The 21,253-nt window shown below is 46.3% G+C and overlaps 1 protein-coding gene across 3 annotated transcripts in view; it reads left to right on the top strand.

Annotated features, from left to right (window-relative positions):
• Nucleotides 1–21,253, top strand: part of HS3ST5 (heparan sulfate-glucosamine 3-sulfotransferase 5) — a 256,909-nt gene that overhangs the window by 230,896 nt on the left and 4,760 nt on the right. For all 3 annotated transcript variants that reach the window (XM_072739356.1, XM_072739367.1, XM_026005833.2), the window contains one exon: nt 16,552–16,690. In XM_072739356.1, the coding sequence (XP_072595457.1) occupies nt 16,584–16,690 (107 nt within the window). In that variant the 5' untranslated portion in view covers nt 16,552–16,583. The remainder of the gene's footprint in view (nt 1–16,551; nt 16,691–21,253) is intronic.

The following is a 21,253-nucleotide window of genomic DNA, read 5'->3' as shown; positions in this document are numbered from 1 at the left end:
ATATAGTAAAGATAGTGAACCGGAAGATAAATCTTAAGAAATGAACTAGAGGGGCCCCTGTGTGGTTAAATCAGTTAAGCGATTCTTGATTTGGGCTCAGGTCATGATCTTAGGGTTGTGAGATGGAGCCCTGCATCAGGCTCCGCGCTCATGGGGGGAGTCTACTTGAGATTCCTGCTCTACCTCTGCCCCTTCCCCCTCTCTAAATTAACAAATAAAAAATCTTAAAAAGGGATCCCTGGGTGGCTCAGCGCCTGCCTTCGGCCCAGGGTATGATCCTAGAGTCCTGGGATTGGGTCCCACGTCGTGCTCCCTGCATGGAGCCTGCTTCTCCCTCTGCCTGTGTCTCTGCCTTTCTCTCTCTCTCTCTCTCTCTCTCTCTCTCTCTCTCATGAATAAATAAATAAAATCTTTTTAAAAAATCTTAAAAAAAAGAAATGAACTAAGATTAGGTCAAGACAGGTAGAAAATAGAAAACATAGGTTAAGGGTTATAGAGAATAGAATGAGAAGTTTTAACATAAATTTCATCAGTTTTAGAAAGCAGTAGAAATAACAGAAAAAAAGAAACTCAATAAGCTGATGATTCCTATTTTTTCCAAATTTACTAAGACATATGAATCCTGAGAACCAGAAAACCTAGTGAATCCCAAATAGGTTAAATAAAAGGTTTCTTCTACACGAGGACCTAGAAAAAAGCCACAGGTCACCAAAGTGAAGGAGATCTTAAAAACGGGGTGCAAAGAGGCATTTCTTTGAAAGAACCAACAGCCTGATTATCAACTTTGAATGGGCACCAGTGGAAACTGGAAGACAGTTGGTATATAATATATTTAATAGAATGTGCTTCGAGAAAATAACCACTTCCTTGAAGTCTATACCCAGGCTTCCTTATAAAAATGAATGTGAGAAAAGACGTTTATATTTCAACACAGAGTCAGTGAATTTTCACCTGAATTGCTTTTCCTAAAGGCAAATTCTGTCTCAAATAAAAGGTAATGATCCAAATGTTTATTGTATTAAACAATAACAATAGTAAAAGTGTCCAGTTAGTAGGGGGAGAATTCAAGCTAAGATGGTAAGTCAGGCTCAAACTCAACATAACTGTTAAGAGCCCAGCCTTAGGAATAATAAGATCCTTGACTCTGCCACTTGGGCAAGTTTCTTTAAATGGTTATGACAGTGACCAACCTCCCAGAGCCATGAAAGGGAGTGCTAAGTACTCATGTATGCTAAGTACTTCATACTTCCCATACTGACTTAGTGTAAGTGGCTACACTAAGTGACCAATAAGTAATATCTATCACTATTGCTCGTCATGATTCTCTGAGACAAGTTGAGACCTTTTGATTTGCTGGTCAAGAAAAAAACCCAGAAAACATAGTTTTCAAACAAGAGCTCATGCAGGGAGGGACCTGTGACCTCCCACATGGAAGGCGCTGCCGAGGACTCTCTCCCGTGACAACTCCAGTCAGGTTCCTTTGGACCCCCTTCTCAGTGAGGCCTCAACCTTAGTCGATAAGCATTGCAGACACTCAGCACAATTTTGTCCACCCTCCCCCCTGTCACCCCACCACCCCGCCACACACACACACACACACTCGCACAGACGAGCATGGCTTCAGGCCACATAAGGACATATCCCGGGGATCACCCAGCCCTCCTTAAAATGCCTGCCTGTTCTCAGTGCTGTCAAAGGAATTTACTGTTTATTCCAGCCAAAACCTGACATAGGCCCATGAATGCAAACCTCTCCAGGGGGGGAGCTCTCATGCCTCCGAGTCCTGGGGGAGAGTAAGGGCCTAATTTGTTGGGTGCCTTGCTCCAATTTATAAAACTGCTTCCTGTTCTGAAGATATAAAAAGATTGTTTTTCCTCCAGATGAGGACCAATGAACAAACCCAGATGGTTTAATCACAGTGACCAACCCCCTCCTCCCACTCTAATTTTTTTTACTTTCCCAACCCTACTAGAGCCTCCCTCCATTCCCTGCCCACTCCCTCATTCTCCCTTTTTTATTTAAAACTCTCAGTCATCTTTGTCCCTCAGAGGGGAGCTCAGCTCTATACTGAAATCTCTCCCCTGGTGCAGTAGTAGTACTGGAAAAAATCTGTCTTTACCACCATTAGCAAGTGTCCAATTTTGTTTCCCTTTAACACCACTCGATGAACGAGAGCTTTATCATGACATCTCCGCGCATTCCCGGGTCCCAGTAAAGTTGTTTGCTTCCTCGTGCTGCCTGCTTCACCGGCCTCTATTTTCTTTATGTTCTGGAGGTAATTACTAGCCTGAAAGGCCTTAAGGAACACTAAACATCTTAAAACCCGTTGTTCAAAAAAGGCTGATTTTGAAAGAGCCCATTTTAGCACTCTATTATTTTAAAATAAGTTTCAGCTCACTACTGGTTCAACAGCTAACAAATCCTTCAGGAATGAGATCATCCTAATGGAATAAACAGATAAACGAAAGAAAGGAGGACTACCTGTTTTTCCCTTTGGAAAGAAAAAATGGGGGAAAATATTTCTGCATTCGGTATGATATATATGCCCCAACTTTTGTCTGCTGAATGGGAAGAAATCGTACCTCTGGCAAAAGGAAAATGAAATGCAAGATGATCAGTCTAAGGTAAAAAGTGGGGGGGGGGGGGGGGTCTCTGGGTGGCTCAGTGGTTTAGCACCTGCCTTCGGCCCAGGACATAATCCTGGAGTCCCAGGATCGAGTCCCACATCAGGCTCCCGGTGTGGAGCCTGCTTCTCCCTCTGCCTGTGTCTCTGCCTCTGTGTGTGTGTGTGTGTGTGTGTGTCTCATGAATAAATAAATATAATCTTTAAAAAATAGTGGATCAGTGGTTGCCTAGGACTAGGGGGAGAGGTGGGGAGGGGGGCTACTCAAGAGTAGTGTTTCTTTTCAGGGTGGGGGAAATGTTCTAAAATTGATGATTGTAGTGTAACCATGCAACTCTAAGTATACTAAAATCCACTGAATTTATACTTATAAATGGGTGGATTTCATGGTATGTGAATTATACGTCAATAAAGCTGATAACGAAAATAATGCATTTAAAAAAAATAAAGCTGATGACAAAAAGAATAGTGTCTGATGACAATACTAAATGTGGATAAATCTAAACCAAAAATAATTGTGCAAAACAGTAATAACAAAAATACTGTGTAACTTACAAGGGGTTGAGGAATCAAGCTGGAATGGAAATCCCAACCAAAAGTGTACATATGAGTTGGGAGGTGATTGGAGTTAATGTTCTAAATTCACAATTGGCATAATGATCATTATACTTGGGAATTATTCGATTAACTGGTTTATTTCCTCTTTTGCTCTTCCTGGTGAATCTGTCGCAATCCTTATCCTAATGGAATATTTTTCCAAGAGGAACGGATGATCCAGCCAGAGAGACACAGAAAGCATATTATTCAGTCGAAATTACGTAATATCTCTTTCCTCTTTTCCAAGTCTCATACTTTAACAAAAAGTATTTTATCAGTCTTTCGAAACCCAGAGCATCCAAGGATTAGATGTGCACTAATGAGTGAACATTAGATCCTTATAGTAAAAGTAATGCCACATCTTCATGGAAAGAGGATGAGTTTTCCCAGCACAAATATGAAGTCACTACAGCTGTATTTTATTTTGAACTCTGCCCGTCATCTGCCAGGTGGACATGAGTACCATCCGTACGCCAGGCATTGGCTTTCTTATCTAATCTGTAGAATGGAGAATAAAGTAGGTATGTGTGTTTGTTGTGTGTTGTCGTGTGTTTGTTGTGAAAATCCAGTAAAATAATGTTTGAACTAGAACTTGAAAAACTATAAAATGCCACACAAATGGATAGTGGTATTCTGAATTGTGCTTTTGTGATGATTAAGTGGAAAATAAGAAGTCTGTCTGTAAAGGATTCAGGAGTACCCATTCAAATTCCCATAAATTTTACATTAAACAGGGTGAATTTTCTCAATCCAACTTGGTAACTTAAACATGTGCGTTCATATATATGTAGAGTCTACTAATGGTTTGATTCTTCACTTAAAATGGTTAATGTTAAATCGGCATCATTTTCAGTCATTGTAAGAGAAATATATAGCTTAGTCTTACTAAGATTAAAAGGAAAAAGTCACTGCGGAGAAAGGATAATGAGAACTGCAATCAAATAAAAAAAATCAGCGATAAAAATACCACCGTGCTTTTCACTTATATATGGCGTTAAAAGACGCCGTTTCTTTGATCCTCACCAAAAACAAAACATTTGTGAGAGAGGAAATAAGACGTGAAAATTGACTTTCTGACTGGTAGTGACTGTCACACTTGATTTCACCGGGTGTGACAAGCCGCATATCACAATAAAGTTGACGTTCGCTGTGCAAGGGTGGAGGGAAGAGCTTATCCGGGTAACTTGACCTTTTGTGCAGCCTGCGCCTGAGTTACTGGAGTGACCTCCCTGGGCCGCGACAGGTGAACTTAAATACCTGGATTCTTGCTTCCTCTCCAGCTCGCACTTTCCTAGATACACACAGGATCGGAGAAGGAAAGACTCTCCTGAACTCACCGGCAGGGCGATTCACGGAACCCCAGCAACTGCTCAGTGAAGTGAAGAGCAGCTTGAGGTTCCCCCTGGGAAAGGCACCTTGTTGCGTAGACGTCAGCTGCATCTAGCCACGAGGTCCTGGAGAGTCAGAGAGATCGGAACTCGGTGCCGAAATACAGTTGGGTTCCCATCTCTTTCCTTAAGGCCTCGATCTACTCAACGAGACCCCCGAACAGAAGCAGAACGGACCCGCTTCTTCTAAGTTGCTTGGGTACGAATGCGAAGGGAGTGTCCCCCGCAGCGGGAGGCCCAGAGGCCCAGCCAAGCTCACACGATCGTGGTAGCTGTGCGGGATCAGTTGTGTGCGTGATACCGAAAGCTGAACGGAGGGAGGCCACGGAGAACCCATTTGAAAATGTGGGATTTGCTCAGCGCCGCTGCTGCAGGATTTCCCAGGAGGATAAGCACTAAAGCTCAGCGCAGTCACCAACTCCACAGTTCTGTATAATCCATCAGCTTTTTTCCTTTTCGTTTCTAACATTGACCCTTCATGGTTAACTGAAGAAACAAAGAGCTAAATAGCTCCCTTAGCTGTTGGATAGAGCAATTATGAGCATCCTGACTGATGCATTTTCTGCTTAATCTGCTAACAATTGGTGTCCATTTCCCTCAGTCTACACCCTGGCTCCACATTCGACTTGACACACGCGGAACACTGCTTCCGTGCCCTTGTCCTGTGCCCCTCCTCATCGGCTGCTTTCTCATCACAGCTCTCTTATTTGATCACTGTAATAGAAGAAAAGCGAGTTCTTTACGGCGATTTTCCTCTGCTGCCCTTGGCTAATTTTTTTTTTCAAAATGTGATTCCTGCGGGTTCTCTGGCAGCTGGGCAAATTGAAAGCTAATCAGTAGAATCTTCCTTAAGCGTCGGTATCTTTTCAAAGAAATTTCATGTCTGAGAATGAGAGGATTGTTTTTCACAGGAATAAGCAGTATAATGGGATGGAGCCGTCTTGAAAGGAGTCAAACTGTTCAACCCTGGGGGATAACAAGAAAAATTGAGATTTACTTCAGGCACTAATTCCGCCCGCCCCCCCCCCCCCCCCGCCCCGCTGCAGTTGTCCTTACTTCCTTATCCATGAATCTGTCATTGTAGGAATGCTCACGTGGTGCTCATCTAGGGGCATCCCTTAGAGTAAGAGAACGTTAGCCCCAGAAGGCACTGCTGAACACATCCCTTCAACACCCTCTCTTTCTTGGGTTAAAAAAAAAAAATCTGGGAGGTTAAGAGACTTACCCACAGTCACATAGCAGGTGAGTAACTTAAACTCCCTAGGTTTTTTGCCTAGAAGAGTGGAGGGGGTGGGGAGATAGTTTTCAGGCCACGGAAGGAGCCGATGCCTATAGTCCTTAGGTCTGTTTCCCATCTGTGTGACAGGGATGATGACACTTCTTCCTCCCACAGGATTTCTGCCCACTAATCTATTGTAATGAAACCCCTATGCTGTTGTGTGTGCTTGTGTGTGTCAACATCATCCTTGTGTGGCGCTTGCTGTCCTGTAGATGTCGTTGGCTGTAGGACGGTAAAACTGCGTCCTGAAGGCTGATGTCATTTTTAGTATTGGGGATCCAGGGAAGATACGAGCCTCAGGGAAGGCCACAGAAGTGGAAGGAATGAAGGGGAGCGGAATTCCCAGCTCTGTAAGAAGACGTGAAGGGCTGTGTTCTTGTGTGATGGGTCTTAAGACAATGTCCACCTCTTGAGGCCAAGCATCTGGAAAGAGGAGGAGGTGCCGCTGACTATGAAGAGTTATAGCCAACATACAAGTGGAAGGCCTCTCCGGAAGGCGGAAGGTCTCACTGCAGGACTGTGCACGTGATTTGTACAGCCCAGTGCAGAATGAAAATGTGGGGCCTCTTGTCCAGAAATTACAGAGAATTTGAAGACCGTGACAAGAAAGCATTAAACCAAGCATGGGATCCTTCTGAGTACAGAGCCCCATACAAACACACGGGTCACATACCCACGATGCTAGTCCTGTTTGGTCACAAGCACTTAACTTGGCAAAGTCTGGTCTAAACATGCTCAGCGAAGTCTTCACTCGGCAAAGGGCTTTGAAAAGAGGAGTCTTGTTAGAGGAAGAATAGTACCTTTTAGAGAGTTGGTTTGCCTGTAGCTACTTGGATAGCAGGCAGGGACCTTCCATGGGGAAAGTGGATCTTAGGGCCAAGAGACGGGTCTGGGAGGTCCAGCAGACCCTGAGCTTGTGGGAAGTCTTTGTTCTCTGCCCTCCAAGAGGATCTGGGCTCTTGTGTAAGAGAAGAAGCAGTTTTCTTACACTTTTATCAAGAACTGGCCTTGAATACTAGAAGACGGCAACAGACATGATGCGTGTGTCTTTGGTTCTTCGTATTCTCCGTGGTGTCTGCGGTGGCTAGCGCGTGGTAGGTCAGTAAACCTCTGTGGAGGACCAGGGACATCGGGGGTTATCTTAGTGTCAGAATTTGGTGGAGCCCCTCTGCCCTTGAAAGAAAGATCCAAGTGGCAAAGGAAAGCGGTGCCCCTGGTAATAAAAAGAGCAAATTTTTAAAGCATGTGACTAATACTGCAATTTAAGAAAATGTTAGCCTGCCAAGAATGGACAGCTTTTGGTATTAGTTTGCATACAAACTAATTGTAGATTATTTTATGGATTTGCTCAACCTTTATAAGATTTTTTTTTAATACCTTTTGCTGTACTGTCCTTTCACCATCAATGTTACGATGGATAATAGCACTGCATTCTTTCTTGTTAAGCCCTGGTATTTAGAGAACATAGGCAGGGGCTTGGTGCGGGGAGGAACTGAAAGGAGGCACCGGAAGCTGGGGAGAAATACCTAGGAAAATGAGAACAGAAAAGAGCCGCAGGGGCCTCAGAAATGAAAACAGACCCCTACCGGAAGGCAGGGGCGTGGAGGAGGCTAAAAGAGAAGGGCAACCTGAGAGGGGGGCTCACTCTGTCCCCAACTGCGCCTGGTTGCATGCTGCACACATGGTGGGCGCTCAGGAACAACTTGATGAATGTACACGGGAGAAATGATTGGAGCATGACCAGCAGAGTGCTGGGAAATCCTTAACAACCAGCTCGTGGGGACAGCGATGATTCCTAGTAATTAAATCCCTTCTCCCTGCAGTTTTGACGTCCAATTCCACCATGAATTCACTGAATGTGGACTTAGAGATGCACAGTAGTATCCTCTCTGTACAGATACAGTAGACTTCATCCCAAGGCATAGATAAATAGGAAGATGTAGTAAGATAATTAGGAAATAATGAGGTTTTAAATATTTATTGCCTTTGTTTTAATTTATTTAATCGTGAATTTCTATAAGGTAATTCTTAACCACGGCATTAACAACTGGCTTGCCAGGTACGACCCAGCTTGAGCACTCCGATGGATGGGCCCTCACAGGACGCTACTGATGTTATGTAGAGAGCGCTTTTCCAATTCTTATTTCTTTAAAGGAACTGAGAAAAGAAAAGTAAAATACGAGACAGGATAAGTAAGGAAATGTAAGTTGTTTTGTGTGCTGAAGTTTGTAGATACAGGTGTTGGGGGTTGTGTGGAGCCGCAGTGGAAAGGAGCATGGGGTCTTTTGAAAACATGTGGATGATAGGGACACATTAAAGTGCATTAAGTCTGAAGGCAACATGATCAGATTTCAGTTTGGAAAGATCACTCTAGCAGGACGCCTGGGTGGCTTCATGATTGAGCGTCTGCCTTCGGCTCAGGTCATGATTCTGGGGTCCCAGGATGGAGTCCCACATCGGGCTCCCCACAGGGAGCCTGCCTCTCCCTCTGCCTGTGTCTCTGCCTCTCTCTGTGTGTCTCTCATGAATAAATAAATAAATACAATCTTAAAAGAAAGGGGATCCCTGGGTGGCTCAGTGGTTTAGTGCCTGCCTTTGGCCCAGGGTATGATTCTGGAGTCCCGGGATTGGATCCCACATTGGGCTCCCGGGACTGGATCCCACATCCGGCTCCTTGCATGGAGCCTGCTTCTCCCTCTGCTTCTCTCTCCCTCTCTCTCTCTCTCTCTCTCTCTCTCTCTCTCATAAATAAAAAAAATAAAATAAAATCTTAAAAAAAAAAAAAAGGAAAGACCACTCTTGCATCAGTATGGAGAATAATTTGAGGCAGGAAAAAATAGTAATGGTGAGGAGACCAGTGAGGAGCCCATAATACTCTAAGGAAAAGAGAACATGGCTTGAAGCAAGGCACTCACAAATGTCCATGCAGAGAAGTAGGTCGATTCTTGTAGTATCTTGGAGGTAGAATTTCACTGGCTGATTGGAGCCCAGAAGGAACTCCAGGGTTTTCAGTGTGGGCAACCCCGTGGGCAGAGGGGGTGCTGCTCACTGAGATAGAGAGGGGAAGAGCTGAGAAAGGTGGGAAAGGGGTGGGGTGATCACGAGAGGTCACCAACAGACTTAATCAAGATCTTACAGAGATGAGCACAGAAGAGTCTGAATCAAACAGCAGTAAAAAGCAATGTTATTTTGATAATCGACTATAAAATTTATCAAAAAGTAAGTCAGTTCTGGAATTATGGGGAGGACAGATGGGGTTCTAAAGACCCTGGTTGGTCTTAATTAGAAATGATAAGGTAAGGAACCTCCACACCATTTCCGCAGCGACTGCATCAGGCTGCGTTCCCACCAATAGTGCATTAGGATTCCTTTTTCTTCAAATCCCCACCAACACCTATTGTTTCTTCTGGCTTTGATTTTAGTCATCCTGACAGGTATGAGATGATATTTCATGGTGCTTTTGACTTGTATTTCCCTGATGATGAGTGATGTTGAGCAACTTTTCATGTGTCTGCTGGCCATCCAGATGTCATCTTTGGAAAAATGTCTGTTCATGCATTCTGCCCATTTTTTAATTGGATTATTGGGCGTTGACTTGAATAAGTTCTTTACATATTTTGGGCATTAACCCCTTATTAGATATATCATGTGCAGATATCTCCTCCCATTTAATGGGTTGTATTTTTGTTTCGTTGATGGTTTCCTTCACCGTGCAAAATCTTTATGGAGGTTCCTCAAAAAAAATGAAAAATAGAATTACCATGTGATCCAGTAATTCCCCTACAGAGTATTTACCCAAAGAAAATGAAATCAGTAATTTGAAAAGTTATATGCACCCCTATGTTTATTGCAGCATGATTTACAATAGCTAGGATGTAGTTGGAAGCAACCCAAGTGTCTATCCATAGATGAGTGGATAAAGAAGAAGTGGGGTGGGTGTACGTGTGTGTGTGTGTGTGTACGCACAGTGGAATATTATTCAATCATAAAATGAATGAAATCTTGTCATTTGCAATAATGTGAATGGACCTTATAAGTATAATGCTAAGTGAAAACCATCATTCAGAGAAAGACAAATACCAGATGATTTCACTCATACGTAGAACTTAAGAAAACAAAGAGACGAAGAGACTTCCAAAAAAATAGATTCTTAAATAGAGAGAACAGACTGGTGGTTACCAGAGGAGAGGTGGAGGAGGGGGGAAAAATGCATGAAATAGGTGATGGGGATGAAGAGTACACGTATCCTGATGAGCACCGAGAAATATGTGGAATTGTTGAATCACTATGTTATACGCTTGAACTAATGTAACACTGGATGTTAACTATACAGGAAATAAATATATAAATAAAAATGCTAAAAGAAATAAGCAATCAACCAAGGATTGCTTGATATGTCACAAATGACCTCTCCATCAATGCAAGAAAGAATAAACCTGAAAGGACTATAAGTGAATTTAAAAAACGTTGTAACATAGCAACCAAAACAACGGAAGAAGCAAAAGTAAGAGAAACGGTATGAAAATCACTTTGTAACATACTAAAAACATTATTTTTCCGTAAGAACAGCACCTTTCATTTTCGTCATCATCGTCAACACTTATTAATATTTTCCCTTGATTTTATCAGGTTCAAATCATCCAAAATGCCCCTGTCGCTCGCCCCTCCATGGAATCTCTGTTCCTCTTTTACTTTTTCTCACCTTCCCATCTTCTACCTCAAGGTTCAATGGCAGGTAATTTGGGTGGCGTTAACCGGTTGCGTCCGCTCTCATCAATCAACAAACAAGTATTAGTTAAGGGTGTCCCAGGGGAGCTCTACGAGTGGCATTGCAATCAAGGGGCCACGTTCTTTGGGGTCAGATAAGTCTGAATTTAAATTCTCCTTCCGCAGTTATCAGCTACACGCCCTCGGGTAAATAACCTGCTCATCTCTCTGCTCCTTGATTCCCATCAGAGGAAATAAAAGAGAACACTTCACAGCTCCCTTGCATAACAACATGAGATAATAAATGGGAAAGAAAGGAACAGAGAGCGGATTGCCCAATAAATGTGGTTCCTGTCCACTCCATAAGGCTGCTGCTAAATGAGCTATCACGCAGCAGACCCTTAATGATTTCCTTGGAATAATTCAGCTCTGCGAGTCCTGCCGTCTCTAATGAACTCTGCTGCTCTTGTCTCTGTTACTGTCTTTACTGCTACCAGGGGCTTGCGGCAACCATGTCTACAGGCTTTGGAGCAGCACTTAGACATGGCTTTATTATGATTATTTTTGAGTTCCCTTATTTCTTTGCTTCAGCTTGGGAATCACTTCTCTCTTTGCTTGGTGCCGCTCTCAAGAAACAGCCAGATGTCTGCACGATGTGTTGTTTCTGGCCGCGGACTCTGTTATTTAGATACTCTGCTCTGTTGGGCTAAGACACCGGGCCTATTAAAGCTTTAGGAATCTGGAGAAACTGTAATTGTGCTGTTCCTGGCACACCAGATGCAAAACGCTGAGATCTTAAAAACCGGAAATGAAGGAGGGCTCAAGTGTCACGGTTTGGTCTCTAACCTTTTTTTGATAAGGCATAAAAAGAAATAATAAGCTTCAAAAAAAAAAAACTTTATATAAATTGCCTATTACCAGTATGATTGATGTGATGGAAATTTTTTAAAATAGCCGTTAAACCAGTAGAGCTAAGGGGAAGGAACTTGCGGGTTGGAGGAGCAGTTGACCTTCTCCCCAGTTTAATACCATGTTCGGTGAACCTCGGAAGGTGAGGCTTCTCTCCGGCAGATACTCCCCGAACAAGAGCAATGACTCCCCACTCCTAAGACCCCACCTGGCAGGGTCCTCGGATGGTAGAGACCGAGGGGCACCTTCAGGGTTACAGCAGCCGAGCGCCTTTGGTGTCCCCTGGGCAGGCCTTCCTGGGGGGCTGCGAGGACCCTGCCTCTCAGGACGTCCTGTCGGAGACTAACCTCAGAACAGGATGAGATTTCGCTTCCTGCGCCCTAGAGACACTTATTAGCAACCACTGGCCTGGCTTCCTCATTTCTGTCAAATTCCAAGAGATTTCAGCAAAGTAAGTGTTGATTTCTCGTCCTTGTCTTTGGTGTTTCTTTGCTTTGCCGCCCTTTGCTGTCTCGCTTTGAAGAGGAAATTACAGCCTTCGTGTTCTCGTAGGTAACAGTTGTTTCCATTAAAAGTTATTTATGTATAAAAAAAAAGAGGGGGGCTTACATTTTTTGCAATCTAATTATATTATTAATGAGAACTGCATTTATTTTACTCTCTCCCTCTTTAAAGTGCATCGTGAGAACAAACATATCAGCCTCCCGAGCTCTGTCATGCCCCATTTTTGCAAAGTGCCCATATATTCACAGTTTTATCTCACATCGTCTTACCCAAGGCTCACGTCATAAGAACGCCGTGAGATAAGCATTGTGATCCTCACTGTGCAGATGAGGATGCCAAAATTCAGCGAGCTTCCATTCTAAAAGTAAACCAGGATGTTAATCAGGGTCTCGGACTCCTAACCCAGGGCTCTCTGCACTTCACCACGGATGCTCCGTTCACAGTAGCTGAGCCCTTGAATAAAAGCTCTAGTTCTCCTCGGCCTCCTAGTAGACACGGGGGTGCTTTGGAGGTGCAGCAGGCCTGCTGTCCGGAGGGGAAGCAGAGCAGGAAGGCATTTGGAGAAGCCCCAGTGGGCCGATTCAAGGCATCTCAGAAATGAGCTGGACTGGCTGCAGCTGCTCGTCCCACGGGGCAAAACCCCCATGGTGACAACCAGACTGGCCATAAAGGGCCATCGGGGGCGGGGGGGCAGTGGAGCTTTTGGCCAGGAGAGATCCTCAGTGGCTGTAGACAGAGCCTCAGCCTTATGTGCAGTAAGGTGTCATGATCCACCATTTCCCAGATGACGTGTGCATCTGTGCGTCGCCATCGAAGGCTCGAAAGCTTGGTTGTGACATTCCCCTGGGTCTTGGGCCCCTCCCTCCACAGCCTTCCCAGCCCCTGTCATTTCCCCCTGCATGCAAGCGTCTCCCCAGGGTGGAGCCCCTCCCACCCCCGAATGGCAGTGCACTGGGATTTCCCGCCCAAACTGCCCATCCGCCACGATCGCCCTCTCCGGGGAGACACTAACAGGACCTGGGAATCCTGAAGAAGGAGAAGTGCAGGAGCCGTGCCGGGCCAGTGAGGACGCTGACGAAAGCAGGGAGACGAGAGTGGACAGGTCTGAAAAGCAGGAATGAGGCTGACCTGGGGGGACACAGGCTGGAGCTGGGGAGTTTCAAGAAGGAAGGAGGCTGGCTGTCCGGGCTGGGCCCTCGGACCGAAGGGCCTGTGCTTTGAAGAAGAGATTGGACTTTTTTTTTTTTAAATATTGTATTTATTTATTCATGAGAGACACACAGAGAGAGAAGCAGAGACACAGGCAGAGGGAGAAGCAGGCTCCATGCAGGGACCCCCTGGGACCAGGCCCTGAGCTGAACGAAGGCAGATGCTCAACTGCTGAGCCACCCAGGCACCCGGAAGAGATTGGACTTGATCCAGCGAATAGCTGAAAACTGACGGGGGACAGAAGAACTGGGGTGAGGAAGGAAACAGACCACACGGGCCATAGGAGCACGTCCCCAGATGGTAAGAGACGAGGGGGGTAGGAAGTGCCTCAACAGGATGAGGCAGGAAGAAATTAAGGAGGAGGAGTTTGACAAAATTGGTGACTTGAGAGAAACAAAAAAAGTAGACAGTGGGGACGCCCGGGTGGCTCAGCGGTTGGGCGTCTGCCATCAGCGTGGAGTGTGATCCTAGAGTCCCGGGATCGAGTCCCGCGTCGGGCTCCCCACAGGGAACCTGCTTCTCCCTCTGCCTGGGTCTCTGCCTCTCTCTGTGTCTCTGATGAATAAATAGATAAATAAGAAGGAAAGAAAAAGAAAGAAAGAAAGAAAGAAAGAAAGAAAGAAAGAAAGAAAGAAAGAAAGAGAAAGAAAGAAAGAGAAAGAAAGAAAGAAAGAAGAAAGAAAGAAAGAAAGAAAGAAAGAAAGAGAAAGAAAGAAAGAAAAGGGAAGGAAATGAAATGAAATGAAATGAAATGAAATGAAATGAAATGAAATGAAATGAAATAATGAAATGAAATGAAATCTGGGATTTTCACCAAAAAAAAAAAAAATAGACAATGCCTGTGATTAAGGTGTGTATGTCATTGACTCCACTGTGAGAACAAAACCACAACAACAGCAATGGTGCAAGGTTAATTCTGGCTCGTTGGCCTGGGATCTCTGAGGGCGGCGGGTGCGCGCTCACCGTAGGGGACCCGGCCCGTCCAGCAAGGCACACAGGATCGGGGCTCCCCCCTCAGCTGGCTTCCTGGGACCTGTGAGCCAGGAGCACGCTCAGCCGTGGCCCAGAGCTACGCTGCTGCCACAGCGGGGCAGGCGCTGCCTCTAACCCGGCTCCCCGGAGACCCAGCACCTCGGAGACCCTGACCCTAAGAACCGGTCCCCGGAGACCCTGACCCCCAGAGACCTTGATCCCCGGAGACCCGGCCCCTCAAAGAGCCGGCACCCGGGAGACCCTGACCCCTGGAGACCTGGCACTTGGGAGACCTCGACCCCCAGAAACCTGGCCTCTGGAGACCCTGAACCCCCGGAGATCCAGCGCCCAGAGACCCAGCCCCTTGGAGACACAGCACCTCAGAGATTGTGATGCTGGAGACTGTGACCCCCGGAGACCCGGCCCCTCAAAGACCTGGCACCCAGGAGATCCCCCGGAGACCCTGATGCCTGGAGACCATGATCTCCAGACACCCGGCACCTCGGAGACTGTGACCCCCGGAGACCTTGACCCCTGGAGACCCGGGACTCGGGAGACCTTGGCCACTGGAGACCCCTGGAGACCCGGCCCCCGGAGGTGGAGGGAGACGGCCGGGGCGGGCAGCTGGGGTGGCCTTCCCCGGGGAGGCAGCCGCGCCCCCCTTGGCAGCGGGCTCCGCAGCTGGGGCGGTGGGCAGAGCCCGCGGCCGTGGGAAGCAGGAGGGCCGCGGGGGCCGGGCAAGGCGCCACCGCTGGCCGCTCCCGGGGCGGCTGCCCGTCGGGCCTCTCGTACCGCTCGGCGCCCCTCTGCCTCGCTCTGGGTTCACGCGAAACTCAGCCTCCGGAGGCGCAGAGGAGCCTCACCCCACGCCAGCCCCTAGCAATACACCTTGGAGCCGCGACGTTACTGGTACAAAGCTCACTCCGTTCTCGGCGTGGGGGCCGGAGTGGGGACGTCAGAGACCGTCCCCATTTTACAGACGGGGAGAGAGAGGCCCCTGCAATCTAAGAAGCCCACATCTCTGACCTTTCTTTCTTTCTTTCTTTCTTTCTTTCTTTCTTTCTTTCTTTCTTTCTTTTTTTAATTTTCTTTCCTCGACATTTATTTCTACATTAACATGAATTCGGTTGCATCCTCTGGTCGTTTTGCGATTTCGTCTCACATTATTACTTGTTCAAGGGCTAAAACTCACTCAGGGTGTTTTCTGGAATCCTCCATAAACCCAGTAGAATAGCTGAGAATGTTCTTGGGGCTCCTAATCTCGATGAAGGAATGAATAGACCAATCAGTCCACCCCAGTGTACCCCTTGCCACCTAGCAAACATGGAAATACCATTGCAAGAAAATAATTTCTACCCATGACCCACTGCTGCAGTCCCTCTTCTTGGGTTACTACTTTGAGTTTCAATAAGAAACAAACAATCTTATCTTGAAAGGGCGATTGGATTTATTTTTAATAAGAAAGGCTGAATCGGAGCTTGCATTTTTTTCCCCCAAAATTTAATAACGGCACTAGTAGAGCCTTACATTCCTCCGCCAGCCTTATTTCATGAATAAGAGTCCAGAGCTTCCAGGTAAGCTTCCGTCATGACAGGAGAGTGAGACCCGTATGGGCAAATCTGTTTAAATCCATCGAGGGCCAAGAGGGGGTCCCCACAGCAGGGGAGCCTGTCTCGGCATCTCTCCAGAGTCCCACCGTCCAGTTACGGCACCGGGCAGAGGAGGTGAAGGGCAGCATCAGGTCACCTTGAGCCACTGGCCTCCAACATCTGAGGGCCTGAGAGTTACGGCTGATAACCTCGGAAGGTAAAGAACGAGCCTTTGGTCTTGCCTCCCTTCGCAATTAGAACTAAACAAAACCAAAAAACATGCAAGTAACCTATGTCACTGCAGTGCCCCAGAGGATCACTCGCTGAACCGGAATTTCTACGTTTGTCGTGTTGTTCCAGGGCAGGACCCTCAGCGTACTGCCTGCCCCACCGGCACCCCTCAGGTCACCCAGTTGCTCATTTTATCTGCGTTCTTTGAAGGACTAATAATAACAAATGTGTGTGCGTGTTCTCTCTCTCTCTCTCTTTGTATATATGTATGTGTGCACCTTAATTCACTTTGACAATTGTCCAACAGGTTCCATCTAGTTGGGAGCGTCCCCCGGTTTAGCCTTGGATGTTGTAGCCTGGGTCGGGGAGAGGAAGGCAACCTCTGGTAAATACCTGTCACAGCCTCAGCATTGTCAAGGTCCGTACGGGATCTCTTCCTCACGAAGCATCACTTGATCACCCGTAGCCCCGGCCGCGGCTGTGACTAGTCCCGGAGCCTCTGGGACCTGCCGCTGACGAGTGCCTCCCACCCCTGTCTCTCAGGCCGCAGGAGCCCTGAAGGTTGATGGAGGGCCATGCTATTCAAACAGCAGGCGTGGCTGAGACAGAAGCTCCTGGTGCTGGGAAGCCTTGCCGTTGGGAGTCTCCTGTATCTAGTCGCCAGAGTTGGGAGCTTGGATAGGTAAGTGCTTGAACACGGAGGTAGGTAATTGCACCCAAGCCCGTGTGACTGCAGGGGTCTCCCGATTTAAGCTTCCTTAGGACGTCATCTTAGACCTACCCATTTATTTTCCTCCCTCAAAATTGCCAAGGAAGGGGATCCCTGGGTGGTGCAGCGGTTTGGCGCCTGCCTTTGGCCCAGGGCACGATCCTGGAGACCCGGGATCGAATCCCACGTCGGGCTCCCGGTGCATGGAGCCTGCTTCTCCCTCTGCCTGTGTCTCTGCCTCTCTCTCTCTCTCTGTATGACTATAATAAATAAAAAATAATAATAATAAAAATTTTAAAAAAAAATTGCCAAGGAACATGGTTTTCTGCCATCTTGATTTTGATTTATTGAGCCTTTAAGAGACAGAGAGCCTGGTTGCTCAAACCAAGGCGTTCGTCGGGATCCACGGGTATTCTGTGTGCGTTGACGTTTGTTTTCAGAGAAGGGATAAAGCCATCCACGGTACAAATGGCACTTACTGGAGCTCGGTGTGGTCTGTGTGCGCCTGCTGTTGCCTCCTAGCCGGGCAAAGTAGGGACGTTGGATTTATTTCTCTTCATTGTTGGCATTTAGGAGGGAGCAGTTAACGTGCTGCCATGAGAGTGAGGATCACACATGAGCCTGTGAAGCAGCTGCTCAAGTTGGGAATCCAGCGCCCTGGAAGGGCGGCTGCAGGCCGGGGGAGTTTTGACCGTGTTAACCAGGTCTGGTTCCCAGGAGCTGAGAGTAGCACCCGCTGAGGAGGCCGTCGCTCAGAGGAATTGCCCAGAAAACAACCGAAAATCCAGGGAGGGGAAATTCACGGAGCCACCCCGGGCTCTCAACGGGCTCACGGTGGCGAGGCACCCGCTGGCGGAAGGCCCAGCAAACATCAGCTGGCTGCACCTTGCAGTCTCTGGACCGTCCCACATTTGGGGTGGTTGGGAAAGGCGGGGAAGTTCATCTCTGCAATGGGAAGCTCCCTTCTTTGCCCTTTAAAATGAATCCTCACGTGGGAAACACTAAAAAGGATCCTCACGTGTTCTCTATGAATTCGGTTCCCATTCTCCGTGAAAATGCAGCCACGCTTAAAAATGAAAGTATCTTCCGTACAGTTTTCTAATACAGAGATCTTTTCACTGGGTTATTTAACGAATCCTATGGCAGCGGTTTTCATTTTCCTTCAGCCAGTGTCAGTTTTGACCGGTCAAGGGAACCCCTCGGATGCTTTTCAATCCGAAATTCTGAAGTCAACTTCGCCCTCACTGGTTGCTAACTCTGGGGAATGGCCTAATCCAGAGCTTATCACTGACTTCAGGTAGTTTCCCCAAAGTGGTACTTGGTTATTCGTGAAAAGCTTTGAGGTGGGCACCACTGTCCTGTGTCCCTAATGGAACTTTTATGTCAAGTTCTTCCCAATACCTATCACTAGCTTCCAGTCGTTTGCTTTTTACTGAGCGATTGATCCAATGATCATTAACACAGTAGCCATTCAGTCGAGGATTCTTTTCATTTTTTTCGGTGTCCAGTCTCTAATGGGATAGCTTTTGGACTTTCTTTCCTAAAACCTCTCATTTGAGAGTTTGATGAACAAAATTATGTATGACGTTGACACACACTCGGGCCTATCCTTTAGTCACTGAGGACCCTGCTCTCTGGGTGGGAGACTGAGCCCAGTTCCTTCTACTGTCCCTTCCAGTCCTAAGATTCCATGTTTTTTTCCCCCATGTCTGAGGCCCATGCCCAGAATTTACTCTTCAGGAAATGGAAATAATATATTTTCTCCTCTCATGAGTTAGGAAGTCAAAAAGGCAATTGTTCCATAGGGTATGAGCTCCCACGGTGGAAGGTAGAAAGTGGAAGGAAGGAAAAGAAGGAACAGCCCCGAGATGGTCTGTTTCAGCCTTTCTCGGCCAGAATTGTGCAAGAGAATCAAGTCCTTACAGAAAAGGATCTGACTGACTACTTCCTCAGTTCTCCCAAGGACGGCACCCGCATCTAGATGCACGGGAGAGAAGTCTCTCCATTCCACTCAGTGGATGCTGTAGGGAATCAGGGCTTAGTTCTCGACCAGAACCCAAAAAGAGCTAAAAGATGGATTTCTGATATTCCAATCAATGTCACAATTGAAAATATCTTTAACTAATGTATGTGTTGGTACTTTTGTAGCTTCCATTTATTTTGTTTGTATATATATTTTTTATTGGAGTTCAATTTGCCAACATAGAGCATAACACCCAGTGCTCATCCCGTCAAGTGCCCCCCTCAGTGCCCATCACCCAGTCACCCCTTCCCCCTGCCCTTCTCCCCTTCCACCACCCCTTGTTCGTTTCCCAGAGTTAGGAGTCTCTCATGTTCTGTCTCCCTTTCTGATATTTCCCACACATTTTCTCTCCTTTCCCCTTTATTTCCTTTCACTGTTTTTTATATTCCCCAAATGAATGAGACCATATAATGTTTGTCCTTCTCCGATTGACTTACTTCACTCAGCATCATACCCTCCAGTTCCAGCCACGTCAAAGCAAATCGTGGGTATTTGTCATTTCTAATGGCTGAGGAATATCCCACTGTATACATAGACCACAGCTTCTCTATCCATCATCTTTCGATGGACACCGAGGCTCCTTCCACAGTGTGGCTACTGTGGACATTGCTGCTATAAACATCGGGGTGCAGGTGTCCTGGCGTTTCACTGCATCTGTATCTTTGGGGTAAATCCCCAGCAGTGCAATTGCTGGGTCGTAGGGCAGGTCTATTTCTAACTCTTTGAGGAACCTCCACACAGTTTTCCAGAGTGGCTGCACCAGTTCACATTCCCACCAACAGTGTAAGAGGGTTCCCTTTTCTCCGCATCCTCTCCAACATTTGTGGTTTCCTGCCTTGCTAATTTTCCCCATTCTCACTGGTGTGAGGTGGGATCTCATTGTGGTTTTGATTTGTATTTCTCTGATGGCCAGTGATGCGGAGCATTTTCTCATGTGCATGTTGGCCATGTCCATGTCTTCCTCTGTGAGATTTCTCTTCATGTCTTTGCCCATTTCATGATTGGATTGTTTGTTTCTTTGCTGTTGAGTTTAATAGGTTCTTTATAGATCTTCGATACTAGCCCTTTATCTGATATGTCATTTGCAAATATCCTCTCCCATTCTGTAGGTTGTCTTTTAGTTTTGTTGACTGTATCCTTTGCTGTGCAGAAGCTTTTTATCTTGAGGAAGTCCCAATGGTTCATTTTGGCTTTTGTTTCCTTTGCCTTCATGGATGTATCTTGCAAGAAGTTGCTGTGGCCAAGTTCAAAAAGGGTGTTGCCTGTGTTCTCCTCTAGGATTTTGATGGAATCTTGCCTCACATTTAGATCTTTCATCCATTTTGAGTTTATCTTTGTGTCTGGTGCAAGAGAGTGGTCTAGTTTCCTTCTTCTGCATGTGGATGTCCCATTTTCCCAGCACCATTTATTGAAGAGACTGTCCTTTTTCCAGTGGATAGTCTTTCCTGCTTTGTCAAATACTAGTTGACCAGAGAGTTGAGGGTCCACTTCTGGGTTCTCTATTCTGTTCCATTGATCTATGTGTCTGTTTTTGTGCCAGGACCACACTGTCTTGATGACCACAGCTTTGTAGTACAACCTGAAATCTGGCATTGTGATGCCCCCAGCTATGGTTTTCTTTTTTAATATTCCCCTGGCTATTCGGGGTCTTTTCTGATTCCACACAAATCTTAAGATGATTCGTTCCAACTCTCTGAAGAAAGTCCATGGTAGGGATCCCTGGGTGGCGCAGCGGTTTGGCGCCTGCCTTTGGCCCAGGGCGTGATCCTGGAGACCCGGGATCGAATCCCACATCAGGCTCCCGGTGCATGGAGCCTGCTTCTCCCTCTGCCTGTATCTCTGCCTCTCTCTCTCTCTGTGTGACTATCATAAATAAATAAAAATTAAAAAATAAAAAATAAAAAAAATTAAAAAAAAGAAAGTCCATGGTATTGTGATAGGGATTGCATTAAATGTGTAAATTGCCCTCGGTAGCATTGACATTTTCACAATATTAATTCTTCCAATCCATGAGCATGGAATATTTTTCCATCTCTCTGTGTCTTCCTCAATTTCTTTCAGAAGTGTTCTGTAGTTTTTAGGGTATAGATCCTTTACCTCTTTGGTTAGGTTTATTCCTAGGTATGTTATGCTTTTGGGTGCAATTGTAAATGGGATTGACTCCTTAACTTCTCTTTCTTAAGGGGATCCCTGGGTGGCTCAGCGGTTTAGTGCCTGCCTTCGGCCCAGGGCGTGATCCTGGAGTCTGGGGATCGAGTCCTGCATCGGGCTCCCTGCATGGAGCCTGCTTCTCCCTCCTCCTGTGTCTCTGCATTTCTCTCTCTCTCTCTCTCTCTCTCTCTCTGTATCTCTCATGAATAAATAAATAAAATCTTTTTTAAAAATTTTTCTTTCTTCAGTTCCATTGCTAGTGTATAGAAATGCCACAGATTTCTGGGCATTGATTTTGTATCCTGCCACACTGCTGAATTGCTGTATGAGTTCTAGCAATCTTGGGGTGGAGGCTTTTGGGC

Source organism: Vulpes vulpes, chromosome 1 (genome assembly GCF_048418805.1).
Source record: "Vulpes vulpes isolate BD-2025 chromosome 1, VulVul3, whole genome shotgun sequence".
NCBI lineage: Eukaryota > Metazoa > Chordata > Mammalia > Carnivora > Canidae > Vulpes > Vulpes vulpes.
The sequence above is the reverse complement of the archived record's forward strand: the minus strand, read 5'-3'. Positions and strand labels throughout refer to the sequence as shown.